Raw genomic sequence first — 22,044 nt, 5'->3', positions numbered from 1 at the left:
TTTATTTTTTATTTATATGAGTACACTGTAGCTGTTTTTAGACACCAGAAGAGGGCATCAGATCTCATTACAGATGGTTATGAGCCACCATGTGGTTGCTGGGATTTGAACTCAGGACCTCTGGAAGAGCAGCAGGTGCTCTTAACCACTGAGCCATCTCTCCAGCCCCACATACATAAATCTTAAAGACATTTAATTGGGACCAGCTTAGGTTTTGTCCATTAAGGCAGAAAGCATGCAGGCTCTGAAAGCAGCTAGAAGAACCAATTGGGTATTAAAACCCCAAAGTTGACCTCCAATGACACTTCAACAAGTAAGCTATACACAGAGGTAAAGCTGTAAAGCAGTAAGGACACTCAAGTTCTTGGGAAATAAGCTCTGAGACAAGTGAAGGGTTTTCAGGGTACTGTGGTTTTTTGGGGGGGGGGTGTTAATGTGTAGGGTGTTTATCTGTATGTAGGTCCATCCCCTGGAACTGTAGTTAGGATGGTTGTGGGTGTTGGGGATTGAACTCAGGACCTCTGGGAGAAGAGTCAGTGCTCTAAATTGGTGGGAACAGCAGGTGACCATGATTTGGAGCTGACTGAATATTGAATGAGCAGCTATTAGGTATGAATTTACACTAGTTGTGTAACTAGATATTTTTTTGGTTAGTCCATTTCCATTATCCATGGTATTTGTCTTAAGTACAAGGGATTCAGAGAATCTTAACTATGATGTCCCACACTCACGTAGGCATTTTATAAATCAATGTGAAAACTTACCAGTTGACCATCAGCTGCAAAACTCCATTGCGAAGAGGGTAGGCGCACGGTGCTGAAGACTTCTAAACGGGGCCCGGTGAGAAGGCTCAGCTCGTAAAGGTGTTTGCAACCCAATGACCTGAGTCCAATCCCCAGAGCCCACATGGTTAAAAGAGAACTGGTTTCTCCAGATTGTCCAAACACAATTGCCAAACTCAGAGCCCTAGCTCACTCTATTTCTTTAGTTGTCCTGGGGTTCTTTGTAACCAACCCTTCCCTAGGCCTCCTGGATACTTTTAGGTCAACTTGACACAAGTCAACTGTGAGAGGGACTCAAGAAACCACCTGGATATCGGCCTGGAGGCAAGTCTACAGTTCATTTCCTTTATGTGTAATTGATGTGGGAGGGTCAGCTCCCTGTGGGTGCTGTCACCCCTGGGCAGGTAATTCTGGATTTTTTTTTTTTTTTTTTTTTTGGATTGTTTTAAGAAACCAGGTTAGCAACCATAGGGAGCAAAGACCCAAGGCCTTTCTTCAGTTCTTGCCTCTAGGCTTCTGCTATAAGTTCCTGTGGCAATTTACTGGATGAAGGATTAGGAAATGGATGTGTAAGCCAACTACAGCTTCCACCCCAAACTGCTTTTGGTCAAGGTGTGTATCACGGCAAAAGAAAGCTAAGATACCTGCCCTAGAAGTTGTGCTGCTGGTTTGTGCTACAAACCAGGGTTATGGGGGAAAGACCCTGAAATAATCAATTAGATAACAAAACAAAACAAAAACAACAGAAGGAACAAAAAGGAAAAAGACCTCTTGGCCCATACCTGGTATGATGTAGTTGTGGTTTGGCTTTATAAACCCTACCTTGCCCAATTTGTGGGCTGAGAGTAGTTCTCTGTGGCAGGAGCCTGCTCTCAGTTGCTGGCTTGAATTAGAACAAGGACTCTTATTTGCCCTTGTACTTAATGGTGGTCTATAACTTTGTTGTGTGGACCAGAACATGTCGACACTGAGTTGCAGGCTAGTTTTGAGAGAGTACTCTCTCAGAGGACCCAGGTTTAATTCCCACCCCATGTACTGGTATGGAAGTCCGTGCCCATATATCTGTAAGTATACACACAGACACAAACACACCTGTAATTTTAGGTCCAGGGGATCTGTCTTAGTTGGGGTTTTATTGCTGTGACAGATACCATGACCAAGCAACTCTTATAAGGACAACATTTAATTGGGGCTGGCTTACAGGTTCAGAGGCTCAGTTCATTATCAAGGCGGGAGCATGGCAGCGTCCAGGCAGGCATGGTGCAGGAGGAGCTGAGAGTTCTACATCTTCATCTGAAGGAAGCCAGGAACAGATCTAGCACCCTCAGGCAGCTAGGAGGCAGGTCTCCAAGCTCACCCCACAGTGACACATTTCCTCCAACAAGGCCATACCTTCTAATAGTGCTATTCCCTGGGTCAAGCATATGCAAACTATCACAGGATCCAACACTCTCTTTTCGAGTTCCACACACAGAACAAACACAGGTTCTCTGCAAAAGCAACAAGTCCTCCTTTGAGCCAACTCTCCATTCCCCAAAGGGATCTTTATTACCTGTCTCTTCCATAAAATGTCACATTGGTCCACTATATTGATGACATTATACTGATTGGATCAAGTGATCGGAGGTAGCAACCATTAAAATATATGGGAAACAGGGGGCTGGAGAGATGGCTCAGTGGTTAAGAGCACTGACTGCTCTTCCAGAGGTCCTGAGCAGCAACCACATGGTGGCTCACAACCATCTGTAATGAGATCCAATGCCCTCTTCTGGTGTGCCTGAGGACAGCTACAGTGTACTCATATACATAATCAACTCTTTAAAAACAAAATAGGAAATAAATCCAATCCAAATCCAAGGGCCTTCTACCTCAGTAAAATCTCTAGGAGTCGGGGTGTGGAACATACAGAGATACTGCTCCCACGGTGAAGGGTAAGTTACTGCACCTGGCCCCCTCCTACCAAGAGAGAAGTGCAACATTTAGTGGGCCTCTTTGGATTCTGGAAGCAGCACATTCCTCATGTGGGTGTGTTACTCTGGCCCCTATACCAAGTGACTCAGAAAGCTGCTAGCTTTGTGTGGGCCCTGGAACAAGAAAACTCACAGGTCCAGGCCGCAAGCTGCTCTACCTTTAGAAACATTTGATCCGGGGTTGGGATTTAGCTCAGTGGTAGAGCGCTTGCCTAGGAAGCGCAAGGCCCTGGGTTGATCCCCAGCTCGAAAAAAAAAAAAACCAAAAAAAAAAAAAAAAACATTTGATCCAGCAGACCCCAGGGTATGTGGGGTGTAGCGGGTGATAGAGATGATGTTGGGAGCCTTTGGCAGGCTACAGGAGGTGGATCACAGTGGAGATCTTTGGGATTTTGGAGCAAGGCTCTCCCATCATCTGCAGACTACTGTTTTCCTTTAAAAAAGAGTGTCGGGCCTGTTACTAAGCATTCCTGGAAACTGAAGTTTGGCAATAGGCCACTAAGTTACCACGACCGCCTGTCATGAACTGGATATTATCTGACCCACCAAGTCAGATTGTAGCAGGGATGGGATGGGGTTGTGCCTGGGCTCCACAACATAGATTTCTATTCACTATGGCTAATGTAGCTACTGCCGAGTGCCAGATCTGTCAGCAGCAGAGGCCAACACTGAGTCCCCTCGTATAGCACCATTCTCTGGAGTCACCGTGCACCAAGCTGCAGATTGACTGCACACACAACCCCATTCTTCATGGAAAGGACACTTTGTCCTTCCTGGAGGAGGTCACCTTAGTCATGGATTTGCCTTTCCTGCACATAATGCTTCTGCCAAAACCATGACGGACTTAGAGAATGCCATGTCCAGGGTCACTGCTTCAGATCAAGACACCCACTTCCCAGGCGGAGAAGTGCAACAGGGGGCCCACCACGCTCATGGGCCCCACTAGTCTAGCATGTTCCTAAAGCACACATCCTGGTTTGAGTGCACTGGCTCCTTGAAGACACAGTCACAGTGCTGGCTAGGTAGCAGCCGCCTGGAGGGCTGGGGAGGGTTCTCCAGAAGGGAGTATGTTTGGTTTTTTTTTTTTTTTTTTTTTTTTTCTTTTGAGTTGGGGACCAAAAAGTGGTAGAGCAGTGCTCTACCACTGAGCTAAATCCCCAACATATGTTTGAATCAGTATCCATACATGGCAGTTTGTCCCATAGCTGGGACCCACAGATCCAGGAATTAAGGGATGAAAAAGGAGTGAATCCACTCTCCATCACCCCTAGTGACTCAGCAGGAAACTCTTTGCTCCTTGTTCCTGAGACCTGAGTGCTGAAGGCCCAAAAGCTTTGGTTTCAGAGTAGGGATTGCTCCCACTGTGGCAGAGCATAAAATTATTTTGTTACTTCATAACTAAGTTTTGCGACTGTTAAGAGTTGTAGTGTAAATAATCTGATATGCGATGCCCCCCTCCAGGGGTAGCCACCCACAGGTTAAGAACCACTGCTTTAGAGAACCCTAACACAGTGTGTGTGTGTGTGTGTGTGTGTGTGTGTGTGTGTGTGTGTGTGCGCGCGCGCGGGTGCATGCATGCACATGTGGACATGGACGCCAGAGGAAATCAGGTATTGTTCCACCCCTAAGATGTCATCCACCTAGATTTTTGGGACAAAGACGCTCATTAATTAATGCTAGGATGGCTGTCTAGGGAGCCACAGGGAGGCTCTGTCTCGGCCACAGCCATAGATTACTAAGTAGCCACTTTCAGCGATTACCTTTGTTCTGGGGAATCCAACTCAAGCCCTCATGCTTGCATCGCGAGCTCTTTACTGAAGAAGTCATCTCTCGAAACGAGTAGTTATGTAAATGTCTACAAACAGCTAGGTGGTGGCGGCAGGCGGATCTCTTTTTTGAGTTCAAGACCAGCCTGGGCTACAGAGTGAGTTCCAGGGCGGCCAAGTCGACATAGAGAAACCCTGTGTCGAAAGCAAAACAAAACAAAAGCAAGCAAACAGACAGATAGATCTCCCCGCGCCCCCAACTCTCAATGCCTACAAACAGATGTAAGGTATGCTCCTCAAACTCTGCATTTCCTCACAGGGGAAAAGCAGCCCAGTTAATGTTCGGGCCTTTAAAGGGGCGCTTGCCTAACTCACTGCCATCTGTGTGGTCTCAGTACCTACACATCTTCCAGTAGAGGCCTTGGAAACCTTCTAGAGTCCGTCTCCTAAAACATGAGGTAAAGTCCTGAAGGTGCACGCCATCAGGGTACCTGACCCGGTAGGGGCCGGGGCTTGCGTGCTGAAGTAGGCTTTGTGACGTTCCTTGTCTGTTACAACTGTTGGCTCCTGGGCCTAAACGGTCATCCTTGTTTCTTAACTGCTGCCGGGTGTGTTTTCGACATCCTTTGAGGAAGTGGGCAGTGCCTTCATCCACCTGTGAAGGAAAGCTTTTGTAGGCCCATGGGCAGGGAGGGAGGAGCCTACAGGGAGGGAGGGGCCTGTGGCCACAAGTCATCCTTTGCCTCCTTGGGGCTTCACTTCACTCCCACACTCTAGCTAGGGAACAGTTTCGCTTCCCTGGTTCCCTGGCTCCTGTGCTTTGGGAACTGGAGAAGTAACTCCTAGACAGGTATGGTGGCACAGACCTGTAATTCCAGCACTCTTGAGTGGCTGAGGCAGGAGGCAGGAGGCTAGCCCTAGATACAGCATGAAACCCTTAACTCTGTTCTCTACCAAAAAAGTTGTTTAATGTCTTGACTATGGGGTGGGTATTCACTGATGTTTTCTTCTACTCTGCAGGCTCAACATGTCCACTGTCAAGGAGCAGCTAATTCAGAACCTAGCTCCAGATGAAAAACAATCCCGGTGTAAGATCACTGTGGTCGGAGTTGGAAATGTGGGCATGGCGTGTGCCATTAGTATTTTACTGAAGGTAAGCAATAAAGCCTTCTGGCAAGAAATAACCATCAGTGGGAATGTAAAACCTGTGGTGTTGACAAATTTAAGTGTTGGCTACACGTGGTTGTTGGCACGGGTCTGGTGGTCGGCATGGGTCTGGTGGTTGGCACGGGTCTGTCATCTTAGTACTTGGTAGGTGGAGGCCAAGAGGGTCTGGAGTTCAAGATCATCTGCAACTACAGATCAAATTTGAGGCCAGGCAGGGCTATGTGAAATTCTTGACCAGAGTTCAGAAAGGAGAGGAGGAGAGGAGGGAAAGGTATGGGAGGGGAGGAGAGGGTAGAAAGGAGAGGGAGAAAAGAAATGGTAAAAAGGGGAGAGAAAGGAGAGCAGGGAGAGACAGAGAGACAGAGGAGACAGAGACAGAGGTAGACAGAGACAGACAGAGACATACAGATAGAACCAGAGACACAGAGAGAGACCGGAGACAGAGACGGGCAGAAACAGACTGATACAGGCAGAGAGACAGAGAGATAGAGACAGAGACAGATAGAAACAGACAGGCAGAGAGAGGCAGAGATAGGTAGAGACAGAGAGATAGATAGGTCCAGAGACAAAGAGATATATAGAGACAGAGACAGAGATAGAGACAGAGATGGGTAGAGAAACAGAGACAGAGACAGAGAAACAGAAACAGAAAGAGAGACAGAGACAGAGAAGACAAAGGCACAGTGCCAGAGACAGATATATAGAGATAGAGACAGGCAGCCATTGCGGGCTTACAATGTGACCCCAGCTGAGCAGCTTGCCTGAGTCCTGGGATTCCAACCCTGGCCAACTGAGCGCAGACACTCACTTAGATCCTGATTGGAAACTTGCAGAGGGAGGTAGGAAGCAGAGCCAGCTCAATTTCAGAGCCCAAAAGCTGAGGAGCTGGAAACACCACATGCCTCAAAGGTGGAGGTGAAGAGGAGGTAGGGGGACGGGGAAGGGAGAGGAGGGGAGGAGGGGGACAAGGAGGAGGAGATTAAAAATCTATCTAGGGCTGGAGAGATGGCTCAGTGGTTAAGAGCGCTGACTGCTCTCCCAAAGGTCCTGAGTTCAGTTCCCAGCAACCACATGGTGGCTCACAACCATCTGTAATGGGATCTGATGCCCTCTTCTGGTGTGTCTGAAGACAGTGACAGTGTGCTCACATAAAATAAATAAACTTAAAAAAATTGTCTTAAAAAATAAAATTAAAAAAATTATCTGAGGAGACCGAAAACTTCCAGGTTCTATTCTGCATCTTAAATGGGTCCTACTTCCCAACCCAACCCCACCTGTTGCTCTGATGGTCTCTCTTAGCCCTTGTGGAACACTTGTGCTCTTTCAGGAGACCTGGGTCTGCTTGTCACACTCAATCAGCAGCTCAGAAACACCTGCGCTGCGCTTCCAGGGTGCCAGATGCTCTTCTGACCTCTGTGAGCACTGCATGCATGCGGTGGTACAAACCTTTAATCCCAGCACTCTGGAGGGAGAGGCAGGCAGATCCCCTGAGTTCTAAGCCAGCCTCGGCTACGAAGGATGTTCCAGAAGAGCCAGGGCTACACAGAGAAACCTTGTCTTGTAAAACAAAACAGAGACCTGTTCTAGCTAGCATCTGCGAAGTAGAAACAGGATTGCTAGTTTGAAGCCAGCTAGAACTACACAAGCCCCTGTCTGAAACCCTTAGTAAGGAAAAGTATGGTGAATGACATCTGTGTATCCAGAGCTGTTTTTAAACACACACATGAGCATGCACACACACACACACACACACACACACACACACACACACACTCCTTGGGTGAATTTAGCAGTGGGAGAAACACAGCTTGCTCTTGTGCTCCATATAGGACAAAGTGGTCACCAGGACTTTCCCAAGACCGCTTGCTGTTTCCTACACTGTGGCCATTCTGGCCTTCTCAGGAGAAATGATCTGGGATGCTCAGCCATGACAGGCTGAGGCTGAGGATGAAATTGTCTAATTTGAGGCTGGAGAGATGACTCAGGTTAAGAGCACTGACTGCTCTTCCAGAGGTCCTGAGTTCAATTCCCAGCAACCACATGGTGGCTCACAACCATCTCTAATCAGATCCTGTGCCCTCTTCTGGCCTGCAGGCAGAAAGCTGTATGATGTATACATAATAAAGAAAAAAGAAAAAAGAAATTGTCTAATTAAAAAAATTTTTAAAAGATTTATTATATAAAAATATACTGTAGCTGTCTTCAGACACACCAGAAGAGGGCATCAGATCCCATTACAGATGGTTGTGATCCACCATGTTGGGATTTGAACTCAGGACCTCTGGAAAAGCAGTCAGCACTCTTAACTGCTGAGCCATCTCTCCAGCCCTAAGTTTTGTTTTTTTTGTTTTTTTTTAAGTGCTTAAAATACAGCATTTTTGGGGTTGGGGATTTAGCTCAGCGGTAGAGTGCTTGCCTAGCATGCGCAAGGCCCTGGGTTCGGTCCCCAGCTCCGAAAAAAAAAAATACAACATTTTTTTCTTTTCTTTTTTCTTTTTCTTTTTTTTCCCTTTTTTTCAGAGCTGGGGACCGAACCCAGGGCCTTGCGCTTGCTAGGCAAGCGCTCTACCACTGAGCTAAGTCCCCAACCCCCAGCATTTTTTTTTTAACTTGAAAAAAAGCAAGCAATCTTTTCAGGCACCATGATAAATGGCTGAGGCAGGAGAATTACAAGTTTGAGACCAGTCACACTATTTAGCGGGACCCCATTTTAACACAGTGACCAAGCAAAACGGCTAACCTACCTGGGCTGGAGGGTACTTGGCTACCAATTGAAAAGCCCTGGGTTTGATCAGTAAAACGGAATCCACCTGGTTCCGTGATCCCAGCACTCAGAAGGTAGAGATAGGAGGACCAGGAGGTCATCACCCTCAGCTACTTAGCAAGCTTGAGATCACCCTAGTAAGCAGAGCAAAACCACACATGTATGTAACAAACTCCTAAAGATTTGCTCTTACTTGAAATGCAGCTTTTGCAGTTTGTATGTTGATAGGTTCAGGTAACATTAGACATAATCTGAGAGGCAGGAGGAGAGCCTAGGTCACCCCTCCACTACAGCCACTGGTTCCAGCAACTGCTACTCCACCTGTGCCCATTTTATAGGTCACTTCAAGCCTCCAGCTTCTTTAGGGACTCCTGGTTTTGGCTTCATCTCTCCCTTCTTTCTCCTCCTGTGTTGTTCTAGCCTATAGAGGTGATTGGTTCAGACATATCTGCAATATTCTCTTTGTATCCTTCCACCCTCTCAAGCTGTTTCTTAAATTCTCAGTTGGAAAGCTTAAAGTGATTTCTGATTTGCTGACCAGACCCAGGTAGACACAGAGATGTAAACGTGAATTTGTAGGCACAGTCTATCCCTGTGTGAAGTTTCTTATCTTCTTCCCATTCCTGTACAACACAGTTTAGTCACTGTTAGAATACACTTGTCCCTTTGTATACGCAGATTCTACACCCATATATTTAACCAACTATGAGTTGGAAATTTAAAACCTGTGCATTCTGAACATACAAAGACTTATTGTCATTCTGTAAACAATGCAGGATACTAGGTCCTGGAGAGATGTGGGTCAGCAGTTAAGAGCATTAGCTACACTCTTAGAGAACCCAGGTCCAATTCCCAGCCCACACACTCCAGTCCCAGGGGATTTGCTGTCCTTTTCTGGCCTCAGTGGGCACCAGGCAAGGGTGCATTGACTTAAATGCAGACAGAGCACCCACACACATAAAACAATTGTAAAGGTAAAAGCAATGCAGTGTATCAACTGTTTAATAACATTTCTGTTTTACTATGATTTACTTGAAAGTGTACAAGATGTGGGTGGGTATGTGCAAATGATCTACCATGTCATCTAAGAGCCTTGGAGGTTCTAGAACCCATCCCCTCAGGTACAGAAGGACATCTCTGTGTCAGTTTCCAGAAGAGACACACGGTACCTACCTGCTCTGGAGAGAAGTAATGACTAAAAATAGGGATTTATTCTTCACAGTGAGTTATTAGGATGTCACTGGAATCCAAGAGAATGCATTTCTCTTTAGTTTATTTGCATTGCTATTTTGTCTGCATGTATATTTGTGTGAGGGTGTCCGATTCCAGAAGCTCCAGACAGCTGTGAACTGCAATGTGGTTGCTGGGAATTGAACCCAGGACCTCTAGAAGAGCAGTCAGTGCTCTTAACCACTAGGCCATCTCTCCAGCCCTGAGAATGCATTTTTTCATTTTTTTTTCAAGACAGGATCTCATCATATGTCTGTGGTTGTCTTGGAACTGGTTGGCCTTAAACTCAGAGATCTGCCTCCCTAGTGCTAGGAGTAAAAGCATACCTGACTGAGGATGCATTTTTAATAGTCTTACAATCTGTGGTTATGACAAAAATTCTAGTGGAATTAGAATAAAGGCAGGTATGCTGCTAATTAATCTGTAATCCTAGCACCCGGAAGGCTGTTGTAGGGAATCGTGAATTTGAGATGCACCTGGGTGGCACAGGGATGTGGTGGTGGTGACTGCAGAGCCAGGCGATCTCTGAGTTCTAGGCCAGTCTTGTCTACAGAGTGAGTTCCAGGACAGCCAGTGCTACACAGAGAAACCCTGTCTTGCAAAACAAACGAAACAAAACCCAACAAGATACAAAATGTATTCTCTTTCAGTGTTTGGGATCAGACTCAAAGCCTCACACAAAGGGCAGGCCCTCTGCCAGCCAAGCTCCACCCTCAGCCCCCAAACCCTTCTTATTCTCAGAGTTCGGAACATGGTACTCATAACTGTTATGTGTTTCAGGGTCTGGCTGATGAACTTGCCCTTGTTGATGCTGATGAGAACAAACTGAAGGGAGAGGCACTGGATCTTCTGCATGGCAGCCTTTTCCTCAGCACTCCAAAAATCGTCTTTGGAAAAGGTGAACTTTAGTTTTATGACATGACTTCCAGAGCTTTGTGAAAAGGATTGCTTTCATCATGAGTTAACTATTTGGACACTTTGTAATCTCAACACTTGGGTGGTAGAAGTAGGAGAAAGATAAGGGGTTTAGGCCAGCCTCAGCTACATTCTGAGTTTGAGGCCATCCAGGGTTACATAAGACCTGCCTCAAAATACAGAATAGGCAATCATTTTTACCAAATTGACTTTAATCCGTATATAATTTAAAACATCACTGTCATTAGGACATATAATTTAGATACTCATTCTGTTCAACTTATTTTGAGATAGAATCTTACTACTATGAGGTCCAAATTGAACCTCTTCCAGGACCTCTTGAATGAGACTCACGGAGGCAGTGATCAATGAAAAAGCAAGAGGAATTTAATCATTCCAACATGTTGGGGCAGTCCCACTTCAAGGGGGAGATGACCTTGAGCAGGCTCTTAACAGGGAGTTATATACCTTGTAAACAACTGGGGCAAAATTCAAACAATTGGAGCAGAATTTGAACAACGGTAACTATTGGTGGGGTGAAGCAACCTTCAGATTGATTCGTGGTCAGTGTATTGTCTGGGATTTCCCAAGGGGGTCAGTTGGGAGTCACAGGTAGCTTTGTGTGATAGTTTGGCTTGCAGCTGTTCCAGGAACTAAACCAGCTTTTTTTTCTTCCTAGAAGGGAGGGGCCCTGTGCTTGGAGGTCTGTGGTGGAATTTCCCACTGGCCTTATATTGACCCCAACTCTGACTCTTTCACTATGGCTATGGCTGGCCTGGAGCTCACAAATGTGCCAGCTTCTGCCTCCCTACTGCTGGGATTAAAGGTGTATGCCATCAAACCCAGAGTAAAGGCTTAATAATCATTTTTCCTTTGAAATAGTCTCTCTGGGTAGCCCTGGCTGTCCTGGAACTTACTGTGTAGGTCAGGCTGACCTACACACAGACATACCGTCCTTCGCCTCCCGAGTGCTGGGACTATAAGGCATGTGCTATCACACTTGGCAAGCCTTACTTACTTTTAATTTATTCATTTACTTATTTTTAAAAAGAACATTAAATTACAATTAGGAGATATTTGGAAGACAGAACAATACAATCTTACTTCTCTTTTAGAGGACCTTGTTTGCTTTCCACAACCCACATGGTGACTGTATGTAATTCCAGTATCAAGAGATCCAATGTCCTCTTTCCAGACTCTGAGAGCACTACACACATATGGTAAACAACGTACATGCATGCAAAACACTTAAACACATAAAATAGTAAATGCATAAATTGATTAGCACTCAAGATAGTCACTTAATTTAAAAGTGTCCTTAAGAGGTACTATAAGCATTTCATATTGTCCCAAAACATGTAAATGTTACCAATTTGCTGATTTGTCTGCCCGTCTATCTGTCTGTCTGTCTGTCTATCTAATCTATATTACTACTACTACTACTACTACTACTATTTTTTGAGGGTCTTTCTACATAGTCTTGGGTATCCTGGAACTATGTAAACCAGGTTAGCCTCAAACTCTACAGAGAGCTGCCTGCCCCTGCCTCCCAAGTGCTGGTACTAAAGGTGTGCATCAGTAAACCCAGTCGATTTTTATTATTCCTAAAAATGATGTGTGTGATGCCAAGAAGTGCATGCTGACAGGAGCCTGATATAGCTGTCTCCTGAGTGACTCAGCCAGAGCATGACAAATACAGAGGCGGATGCTAGCAGCAAACCATTGAACTAAGAATGGGGTCCCCATTGGAGGAGTTAGAGAAAGGATTGAAGGAGCTGAAGGGGTTTGCAACCCCATAAGAACAACAATGCCAATCAACCAGAGCTCCCAGGGACCTAACCACTACCCACAGAGTACACATGGACAGACCCATGGCTCCAGCTGCATATGTAGCAGAGGATGGCCTTGTTGGGCACCAATGGGAGGAGAAGCCCTTGGTTCTGCTAAGGCTGGACCCCCCAGTATAGGATAATGTCAGGGCAGGGAGGCAGGAAAGAGTGGGTGGATGGGTGGGGGAACACCCTCATAGAAGAAGGGGTTAGGGGAAATGGGATAGAGGGTTTATGGATGGGAAACTGGGAAAGGGAATAACATTTGAAAGGTAAGTTTTAAAAAAATCCAATAAAAATGTATGTGTATATGTGTCTACATGTAGTTATGTGCTCATAACTGCAGAGACCAAAGGCATGGAATCCCCTGGATCTGAAGTTAGGGAGCCAGCAGTTGTGGGTGCTGAGAACTGAACTTGGATTTATTTTGAAGAGCAGTAAGTGTTTTTTGCTTGTTTATTTGTTTTGTATATGGGTTTTTTCTTTTGGGGGGGTGTTTATTTTCTGTACATGAGTTCTCTATCTGCATGCTAGAAGAGACATTAGATCTCACTATAGATGGTTGTGAACCACCATGTAGTTGCTGGGAATGGAACTGAGGAGCTATGAGAGAGCAGCCAATCCAATGACACAATGTTTGTTTAGCAAAATTAGACATTATTAGATACTTTTTCTTTAAGCACCTCTTAGGCACACCATTCATATTCTTATTTATGTTTGTGTCCATATGTGTGTATGAGTGTTTGTATATGTGTGTGTTTGTGTGTATAAGTGCTTTTCACTGCTGAATCATCTCTGTAGCCCTGGGTTCCTGTTTTTGTTGTTGTGGTTTTGTTTGTTTTAAAAGTGTGGTGGGGTTGGGGATTTAGCTCAGTGGTAGAGCGGCTTGCCTAGCAAGCGCAAGGCCCTGGGTTCGGTCCCCAGACCCGAAAAAAAAAAAAAAGTGTGGTAAATGTTTTTACCACAGAGCCTGACACTCTGAGTCCAATTTCAGGGACCCATATGTTAGAGTGAGCATATTGACTCTCCCAAGTTCTTCTCTAACTTCCACATGAATTCCATGGCAGCATGGCACCCCCCACATAACACACAAACACATATACACACATACACAAACACAAACACATATGGGCACACACAAAAGAATATGAATGGTATGTCTTAAGAGGTGCTTAGAGGAATTGCTAATCAAAAAATAATGTTTAATTATGTTAAACATTGTGTCATTCAGTTGGATATAGTAAAATAATTTCCAGACTGATAATTACCCTTAGTAAGTATAAGTAGTTTATTTTCTTGTGTGAATTAAGACCTAATTTATTAGTAATATCAAATAAATTATGGTTCTTTATAATAATTAGAAATTATTATTAGTAAATCTTGCCATTAGATTCCTAAAACAGTCATGGAAATTATCAGCGGTAAGCCTCTAATTCGTTTGGGTGTTCCGAAAAGCCAGAGTGTTGGGGTCTGCCATGGGTTCACTTTCCAGCAACACCAAAATGCAAAACACCAGAAGCCGGAGAGCTATTGAGTTTCTTGCCCCGGATCTTTCTGACTAGAAATGTGGGTTGAAGGGCAGAGTATGAAAGGCAGCCATGTGAAAGCTGGCAAGTGGCAACAAGCCTTGTTTGACTTCTGAAAGATGCTACTGAGTGTGGAGTCTGTTTGCAAATCCAGGATATGGAGGTGAATACTTCAAACCCAGCAGCATGGGGCAGAGGCTTATAGAGTCAAGGTGCAGAGGGTGGCAGGTCCTAATGGAAACACTGTTTCTTTCTTAGATTACAGTGTATCTGCCAACTCCAAACTGGTTATTATCACTGCTGGTGCAAGAATGGTGAGTGGAGAATCTCGTCTTGCCCTGCTCCAACGTAATGTCACTATCATGAAAGCCATCGTTCCCGGCGTAATCCGAAACAGTCCGGACTGTAAAATAATGGTTGTCACAAACCCAGGTGAGGTCCCTTGCCCTTTCTGAATGATTGGCTCATAGTGTTCTACTATACACCCGATTAAGGCTGTACTTCTGGGTAATAAGCTAAAAGGCCTGTCATGCCATCCATTTTGATAGATGCCATCATGGTGCCATCCCAGTAAGGTCAAGAACATCTCTGTCACCTCTGAAGGGCTGTGTGCTCATTTGTAGTTCATCTCTCATCCTACCACTTGACTCATTTTCTGGAACTTCAGAAACAAACCAAAACCAAAACCAGTAGTGAGACAAACGTTTCTACCGAGTCCCCTCTGTAGTGTAACTATTTCAGATTCACCTATGTCTGGGATATGTCTGGGATTTGCTCCTTTGTATTGCTGGACTCTCCTGTTTGTTTCTACATGTGTGTGATGTGATGAGCATGTGCATGCACAGAGGTTGGTGTCTTCCTCCACTGCTCTCCAGCATCTCCCACTGAACCTGGAGCTTGCGATTTTGGCTAGACTGCTGACCATCAAGTTCTTAGGTCAATCTGTCTCTGCATACCCAGACCCTTACTAGACCTAGGGTTGTAGATGTACCTATCATGTCTTGCTTTTTACGTGGCTACTAGAGATCTCAACCTAGGTCCTCTTGCTCGCTGTTTTGTAGAGAGCTGGAGAGGTGGCTCAGCAGTTAAGACCACTGGCTGCTCTTCCAGAAGACGCAGGTTTGATTCCCAGCACTTACGTGATGACTTCAACCACATAAGCCCATCTAATTCTATCCACTGAGCCATCTCTGCAGTCCTCTTTAGACCTTTCAAATACTATTTTCCTGGGCTGGAGAGATGGCTCAGCGGTTAAGAGCACTGACTGCTCTTCCAGAGGTCCTAAGTTCAAATCCTAGCAACCACACAGTGGCTCACAACCATCTGCAATGGGATCCAATGCCCTCTTCTGGTGTGTTTGACAGCTACAGTATGTACTCATATAAATAAAATAAATCTTAAAAAAATGTTGGTTTATTTTATGTGTGTGAATGTTTTGCCTACATGCATGCATGGCTACCACATGGTTGCCTGGTACTCAGGGAGGCCAGAAGAGGTGTAAGGTGTCTTGGAACTTTAGTTACAGACAGTTGTGAGCCATCATGTGGGTGCTTGGAACCAAGCTGGGGTCCTCTGTAAGAGCCGTACATGCTCTTAAACACTGATCTGCCTCTGCAGCCCATTGCTGAAGTTTTAAGGAGAAGGTGAACATTCATGTGTAAGCATGGTGTGATCATACAACTTCCTTTCTTTGGTGTCAGGGATGGGGGCAGGAAAGCACAAGAGGGCTAGGGACTACACAATGATGTTTGGCTCTGTTAGAAGCTGCACACAGATTTTCAAAGTCCTGTGCAGTGCCTTTGACATTGCTACCAGCACTATGTCCCTGGTATTTACCAACCCTGCTCTTGTCAGCCTTTCAAAAGTTTATCTCTGGGCCAGAGAGATGGCTCAGTGGTTAAGAGCACTGACTGCTCTTCCAGAGGTCCTGAGTTCAAATCCCAGCAACCACATGGTGGCTCACAACCATCTGTAATGAGCTCTGATGCCCCCTTCTGGTGTGTCTGAAGACAGCTACATATAATAAATCTTAAAAAGGAAAGTTTAGCTCCAGTGTCATCATTTTTGAAAATAAATCTGGCCAGATAATATGTGCTGACACCATGGCTATTGTCACACATTTCCTAACTCTGTTAATCTTTTAATTTTTTTTAAAATTTGTATGGGTATTTTGTGTGCCTGTATGTCTGTGTGCTACATGCATGGCTGGAACCTCTGTCGAGAGGGGTGCTGAGCCCTCTGAGCCTGGAATCCGATGGTTGTAAGTTAGATCTGAGTGCTGAGAGTCAAAGCTGGGTCCTCCGGGAGAGCAACAGGCGAAGCCGTGCCTCCAGCCCTCCCCGAAAGCATGCACAAATCAAAGCAAATCAAATCCTCCTCACCTCCAAGGTCTGTTGTTGATTCTTAAGGTTGCTTCCTGAATTTCATGAGTCTTTTATAAGGCACAGGGGTTTTCAGTGCATTTATTTGGTCAGTTAACGTCTAGACAGAATTTTCTTCAAATACCTAAAACCCAAAATGATCTCCCAATCTTTCCTGTTTGCCTCCCTCCTTCCCTGGGCCTGGCACGTCTTCGGTAATCAGCTCGTGGCTGTGGCTTAATCATCACTGCCCGCTTGCATAGAACTTCAACATCCAAATTGTCATGACCGTTATTGCCCACACACGTGCAGACCACCCCAGCTGTGTCCACATGTAATTCTAGGAAATATGTTAGCTTAGGTGAGGCTGTGTCAACACAAAGGAGAAATCCAGGAGGTTAAAAAGGTAGAACCGACCCATTATTGTATTTTCAGGAAAGACCATTGAGTATCTCAGAATATGCTTTAAGATTCTGTTGGTCAATGATTTAACGTAAAAACCAACTTAACTGTAAAAACACTGTTTGACATTGTTCTTCCTAGTGGATATTTTGACATACGTGGTTTGGAAGATAAGTGGCTTCCCTGTAAGCAGTGTGATTGGAAGTGGCTGTAACCTAGACTCTGCTCGTTTCCGTTACCTGATTGGAGAGAAGCTGGGTGTCAACCCTTCGAGCTGCCATGGCTGGGTTCTTGGAGAACATGGGGACTCCAGTGGTAAGTGGGGCCTGGCTGCTGTGTGAACGAGGTGTCCTGGCCTGCAGCAGTGCTCTTCTTCACAAGGTGGTCTCTGCCAATTGAGCTGCCCAACTTTCTTTTTGTCATTTTTGTGGGTGTATGTCTTTTTAGACCAGCCTGGGCTACAAAACAATACCCTGTCTGAAACAAGGACAAAATGTATTGCTGCATAATTATGCATAGATGGAGAGGATGCTGAGGTGACTTGATGCATTTGCATGTGACATAGTGATCAAATCAGTGTTACCAGCTTTTTGGTCACCTCGAAAACCCATCATTTCTCTGTAGTAAGAATAGTGAAACCTGGCCAGTCTGAGATAAGTGATACTTTAAAACTTATTTTAAATCGTGTACTCTGGTGTTTCTGCGAGGGTATGCGTACCTGATGCCAGTAGAGGCCAGAGGTGTTCTAACCCCCTGGAACTGCAGTTACCGGTGGCTGTGAGATGCCTGGTGTAGGTGCTGGGAGCTGATGTAGGTGCTGGGAGCTGAATGCTGGTCCTCTGGAAGGCCAATATCTGTTGTAAACCACTAAGCCAGCTCTCCAGCCAGAGACCACACTCATCCACCAAGGACAAGGACTCCTGAACCTTGCTCTATTGCTGAGAATGACCTTGAAGTTTGTTCCTTCTGCCGCTCCTTCCCAAGTATTCCATCTGCTAAACTCTGTACCCAGGCTAAGAGCACTTAATTGCTAAGGACAGTCTGCTCACTCTGCACCAGAGCTAGCACTTGCTTCTCTTCACTCAGAGGTGTGTGCTGCCCCTTGACCCTCTATTTTCTCCTCCCTTCCCCAGTATCATAACCTTCATTCTCTAATTTCTCATGTCAGGTTTTTGTTTTTCCCCACCCCATCCAGAATATTTAAAAAAAAAATATATATATATATACACACACACATACATATATACATACACACGTACACACAGACACACACACATATGTGTGTGTGTGTATATATATATATATACTATATATATATATACTATATATATAAGCTGTCTTCAGACACACCAGAAGAGGGCATCAGATCTCATTACAGATGGCTGTGAGCCACCATGTGGTTGATGGGATTTGAACTCAGGACCTCTGGAAGAGCAGTCAGTGCTCTTAACCACTGAGCCATTTCTCCAGCCCCCCTCCCATCATCTTTCTACATCACTTTCCACCTTATATTTTGAGTCAGGGTCTCTCCCTGAACCTGGTGCTCTTCCATTGCCTGATAATGTGCATAGCCTGCTTGACTGGGAATGTCTGTGTATGTGCTCTTGTCATATGACTTGGAATGCCTGTGTATGTGCTCTTGTTACATGACTGGGAATGTCTGTGTATGTGCTCTTGTCACATGACTGGGAATGTATGTGCTCTTGTCACATGTGGGAATGCCTGTGTGTTTCTTGTTACATGACTGGGAATGTCTGTGTATGTGCTCTTGTTACATGACTTGGAATGTCTGTGTATGTGCTCTTGTCACATGACTGGGAATGCCTGTGTATGTGCTCTTGTTTATATGACTGGGAATGCCTGTGTATGTGCTCTTGTTACATGACTGGGAATGTCTGTGTATGTGCTCTTGTCACATGACTGGGAATGTCTGTGTATGTGCTCTTGTCACATGACTGGGAATGCCTGTGTATGTGCTCTTGTTACATGACTGGGAATGCCTGTGTATGTGCTCTTGTCACATGACTGGGAATGCCTGTGTATGTGCTCTTGTCACATGACTGGGAATGCCTGTGTATGTGCTCTCTTGTCACATGACTGGGAATGCCTGTGTATGTGCTCTTGTCACATGACTGGGAATGCCTGTGTATGTGCTCTTGTTTATATGACTGGGAATGCCTGTGTATGTGCTCTTGTTTATATGAAGGTATTTGGATTTCATCCCATTCCTTAGAGATGGTTGACATTAGAGCGTACACATTGCCCCCCAGCTCGGCTGCTGTGGGGAAGGTGCAACTCTTTCTCCTCTAATTGATGGCATGCTTGTTAGCAATCCTTTTCTTTGTAGCATCTGCATTTTGTATATTGCTTTAAAATGCTTTCTGTACCATAGTTATAAATAGTTCAACTATGTGTTTTTTAATATTGTTTCTTGTAATTTCCCTTCCTGTCCATTTAAAACTTATTTTAGGGGCTGGAGAGATGGCACAGCAGCTAAGAGCACTGGTCATTGTCATCTGTGATTCCAGTTTCAGAGGATCTAACACACTCTTCAGGGCCCTGAACTTCTGTTACATAACCACATACAGACACACATGGGCACTTAATGAGAAGCACAAAAATAATTAAATCTTAAACAAAAATAACTCTAATACCTTGTTTTTATATATGATGTCAGATAGTATCTTAACATTAAAATCCAAACCAAAAATCCACCCATGTGTGGTAGTGAACACTTGTAGTGCCAGCACTTAGGATTGTGAGGCAGGAAGATCAGGAGGCGTTCACAGACATCCTCAGGTACATAGAACGTTCAGTACTCTCAACCAACCAAAACCAGGAGTGGTGATGTATGCCTAAAATCTAACACTCTGGGGCTAGGGGGTGCACGTGGAGGCAGAAGGAACAGGAATTTGAGGACATCTTTGGTTATACACTGAGTTGAGGCCAGCCAGAGTTACATGACACTGTCTTAAAAGAAAACCTGTCAACCAACCATTAACTAAGTGTCTAACACATGCTTGTCACCCAGCACTTGGGGCAAGGTCAGGAAGACATGAATTTGAAGGTGGCTGAGACCTTTCTCAAAAGAACAGAAACAAAACAGAATCTTCCACCCCTGCCTCATCCCCAACAAAACGCCCCAGCCCTGAAGTCACAGTAACTGACTCAGTTTTGGCAAGAGGAGCTCATGGGGAGTTTTGTTGTTTTTCTCTTTTTCAGTGCCCATATGGAGTGGTGTGAACATTGCTGGCGTAACTCTGAAGTCACTGAACCCAGCAATAGGATCCGACTCCGATAAGGAACAGTGGAAAAACGTTCACAAGCAGGTGGTGGATGGGTAATAGTACTTATGCGATTTTTTTAATGCCCTAATAATCAGTATTAAGAATACATCTTGAGGGTGGGAAGGGGGGATGGATGGGGGAGGGGAACACCCTTATCGAAGGGGAGGGAGATGGGTTAGAGGGCTTATGTCCGGGAAACTGGGAAAGAGAATAACATTTGAAATGTAAATAAAAAAATGTCCAATAAGAAAAAAAATTCATCTTGAGCAAGGGAGTGGTGGAGGCTCACACCTTTAACCTCTGCACTCGGGAAGCAGAGGCAGGTGGATCTCCTCGAGATCATTTCTTCAAGGCCAGCCTGGTCTACAGAGAGTTCCAGGAGGGCAGGGCTACACAGAAAAACAGTCTTGGAAGTGGTTGGAGAGATGGCTCAGTGGTTAAGTACACTGGCTGCTCTTCCACAGGCCCTGGGTTGACATCTTATGAATTTGATTTTTTTTTCCCTTTGCAACTGCAGTGGCTATGAGGTCCTTAACCTGAAGGGCTATACCTCTTGGGCCATTGCACTGTCTGTGACTGATATCGCTGCATCAATCTTGAAGAATCTTAAGAGGGTGCATGCTGTTTCTACGCTGGTTAAGGTATGTGTTGAGGAAGTATTTATCATGCCTGGTCATCGGTGAGGTTGAGCGTAAAGTAATTTCAGAAATGAGACAGATGACTGAGTTCACTGCAGAACAAATATAGGAAAAGAATGTGCTTCCAGGAAAGTTGCAGGGAGCAAGAAACTCTGGGCACATATGATGCACTGTCAAGAGTCTAGAGACCTTCTCTGACCCTCTGTGCTCACACCTGATCTGTCTATAGTCAAAGCTCTTCCTTTGCCATCCACGGTCCCAGCCTCAGCCACATAGGGCTGAGTGGGAAGGGGCCGGGAGAAGGAAAGAGTTCATTGGGCATTTTTATCCTCCAGGGTAGGGGTGGAGGTGTGGGTGGTATAGGACAGCAGATGCTGGCTTACACCAGATGTATCTAGGTTGCCAGACTAAGTGTCTCACAGCTGTCTCTGTGGCCTTGGCTTTGGTTATGGGAGGTGTAAGAATGTTGGGCTGCTGGCCAGAGTTCCACAGCTTAATCAGTGTGGTAACAGGATGTACCCTCCTAAGAGGTGGCTACACATCTCCCATGTCTGTCAGACTGTGAGTCCTAGGGTGGAACTCCGGGAAAGGTGGCAGTTTAGGAGTATAGAAGGGCAGGAATACATCCCAGTCATATTCTCACATACTCCGCTGGGTGTGCTAGAGTAGCCCTGAGCTCCACCTCTGGGGTTTCACATGTGGAGGCTTGAGAAGCCATCTGTAGCAACTGGCGTCCAAACTCTGTGCTGCCCTCTGTCAACGGTGTAAGAAGAGGCTCCCTGGTGACCACCTACCTTCCCTCACTGCTCGCTCTCAGTCCTTCACCAGATAAAAAGGTCACACAAAGACAGCATCGCTTCCTTCCCTTTAGACATCAAGATGGTCTATGGAGGGGTGAAGGACATTTTGCCTTTCCCTAGTCCTTTAAAGGCTTCTGGCACATTCTTCTTGTCACTGACCATCCACATGGTCCAGGACAAAGATCTCATTCTCCCAAAGATTACTATGTCTTGTGCACAGTTCTGCTTGGCGCCATAGTCTCTTTCACACGTTTTTATTCTAGAGCTTCCTTGTGTGCTGGCCAGGGAACCAATGATCTGACTGTGTTTCAGGGCTTATATGGGATAAAGGAAGAAATCTTCCTCAGTATCCCGTGTGTCTTGGGACAAAGTGGCATCACAGACCTTGTGAAAGTCAACATGAACACCGAGGAGGAAGCTCTTTTTAAGAAGAGTTGCGACATACTCTGGGACATCCAGAAAGATCTGAAAATATAAAGTCTGCACCTTCGACTGTTTGATAACCACCATCATTCATAAATTCAATAAAAGTTTGGAAACCTAAAACACCAGTCTCAAGGTTAGAAAGATTAATGCCAAAGGCATCTCTCCCCTCCCCTCCTTTTTTT

At 45.3% G+C, this 22,044-nt stretch overlaps 1 protein-coding gene across 4 annotated transcripts; it reads left to right on the top strand.

The window, feature by feature from the left end:
* The first annotated feature begins 5,542 nt into the window (after positions 1–5,542).
* On the top strand, positions 5,543–22,044 carry LOC116894337 (L-lactate dehydrogenase C chain). Of its 4 annotated transcripts, XM_032896031.1 has the most exons (8): positions 5,546–5,671; positions 10,460–10,577; positions 12,770–12,860; positions 14,208–14,381; positions 16,853–17,026; positions 19,934–20,051; positions 20,516–20,639; positions 21,749–21,936. In XM_032896031.1, the coding sequence occupies exons 2-8, from the start codon at positions 10,533–10,535 to the stop codon at positions 21,911–21,913; spliced, it is 891 nt and encodes a 296-aa protein (XP_032751922.1). In that variant the 5' UTR covers positions 5,546–5,671; positions 10,460–10,532; the 3' UTR covers positions 21,914–21,936. The 4 variants fall into 4 exon arrangements, with proteins under 4 accessions (XP_032751921.1, XP_032751922.1, XP_032751924.1 ...); XM_032896030.1 differs by lacking the exon at positions 12,770–12,860 and having other exon boundaries at positions 5,543–5,671; positions 21,749–22,044; XM_032896033.1 differs by lacking the exons at positions 12,770–12,860; positions 14,208–14,381.

The sequence above is a fragment of the Rattus rattus genome, chromosome 2 (assembly GCF_011064425.1).
Source record: "Rattus rattus isolate New Zealand chromosome 2, Rrattus_CSIRO_v1, whole genome shotgun sequence".
NCBI lineage: Eukaryota > Metazoa > Chordata > Mammalia > Rodentia > Muridae > Rattus > Rattus rattus.
This window is presented reverse-complemented; position numbering and strand designations above follow the sequence as displayed.

Coding starts and splice junctions, on each gene's coding strand:
- LOC116894337 (XM_032896030.1), top strand. CDS start 5,546: ATGTCCACTGTCAAGGAGCAGCTAATTCAGAACCTAGCTCCAGATGAA. Junction 10,578..14,207: donor AAAAATCGTCTTTGGAAAAG/GTGAACTTTAGT, acceptor TTTCTTTCTTAG/ATTACAGTGTATCTGCCAAC. Junction 20,052..20,515: donor CACAAGCAGGTGGTGGATGG/GTAATAGTACTT, acceptor TTGCAACTGCAG/TGGCTATGAGGTCCTTAACC.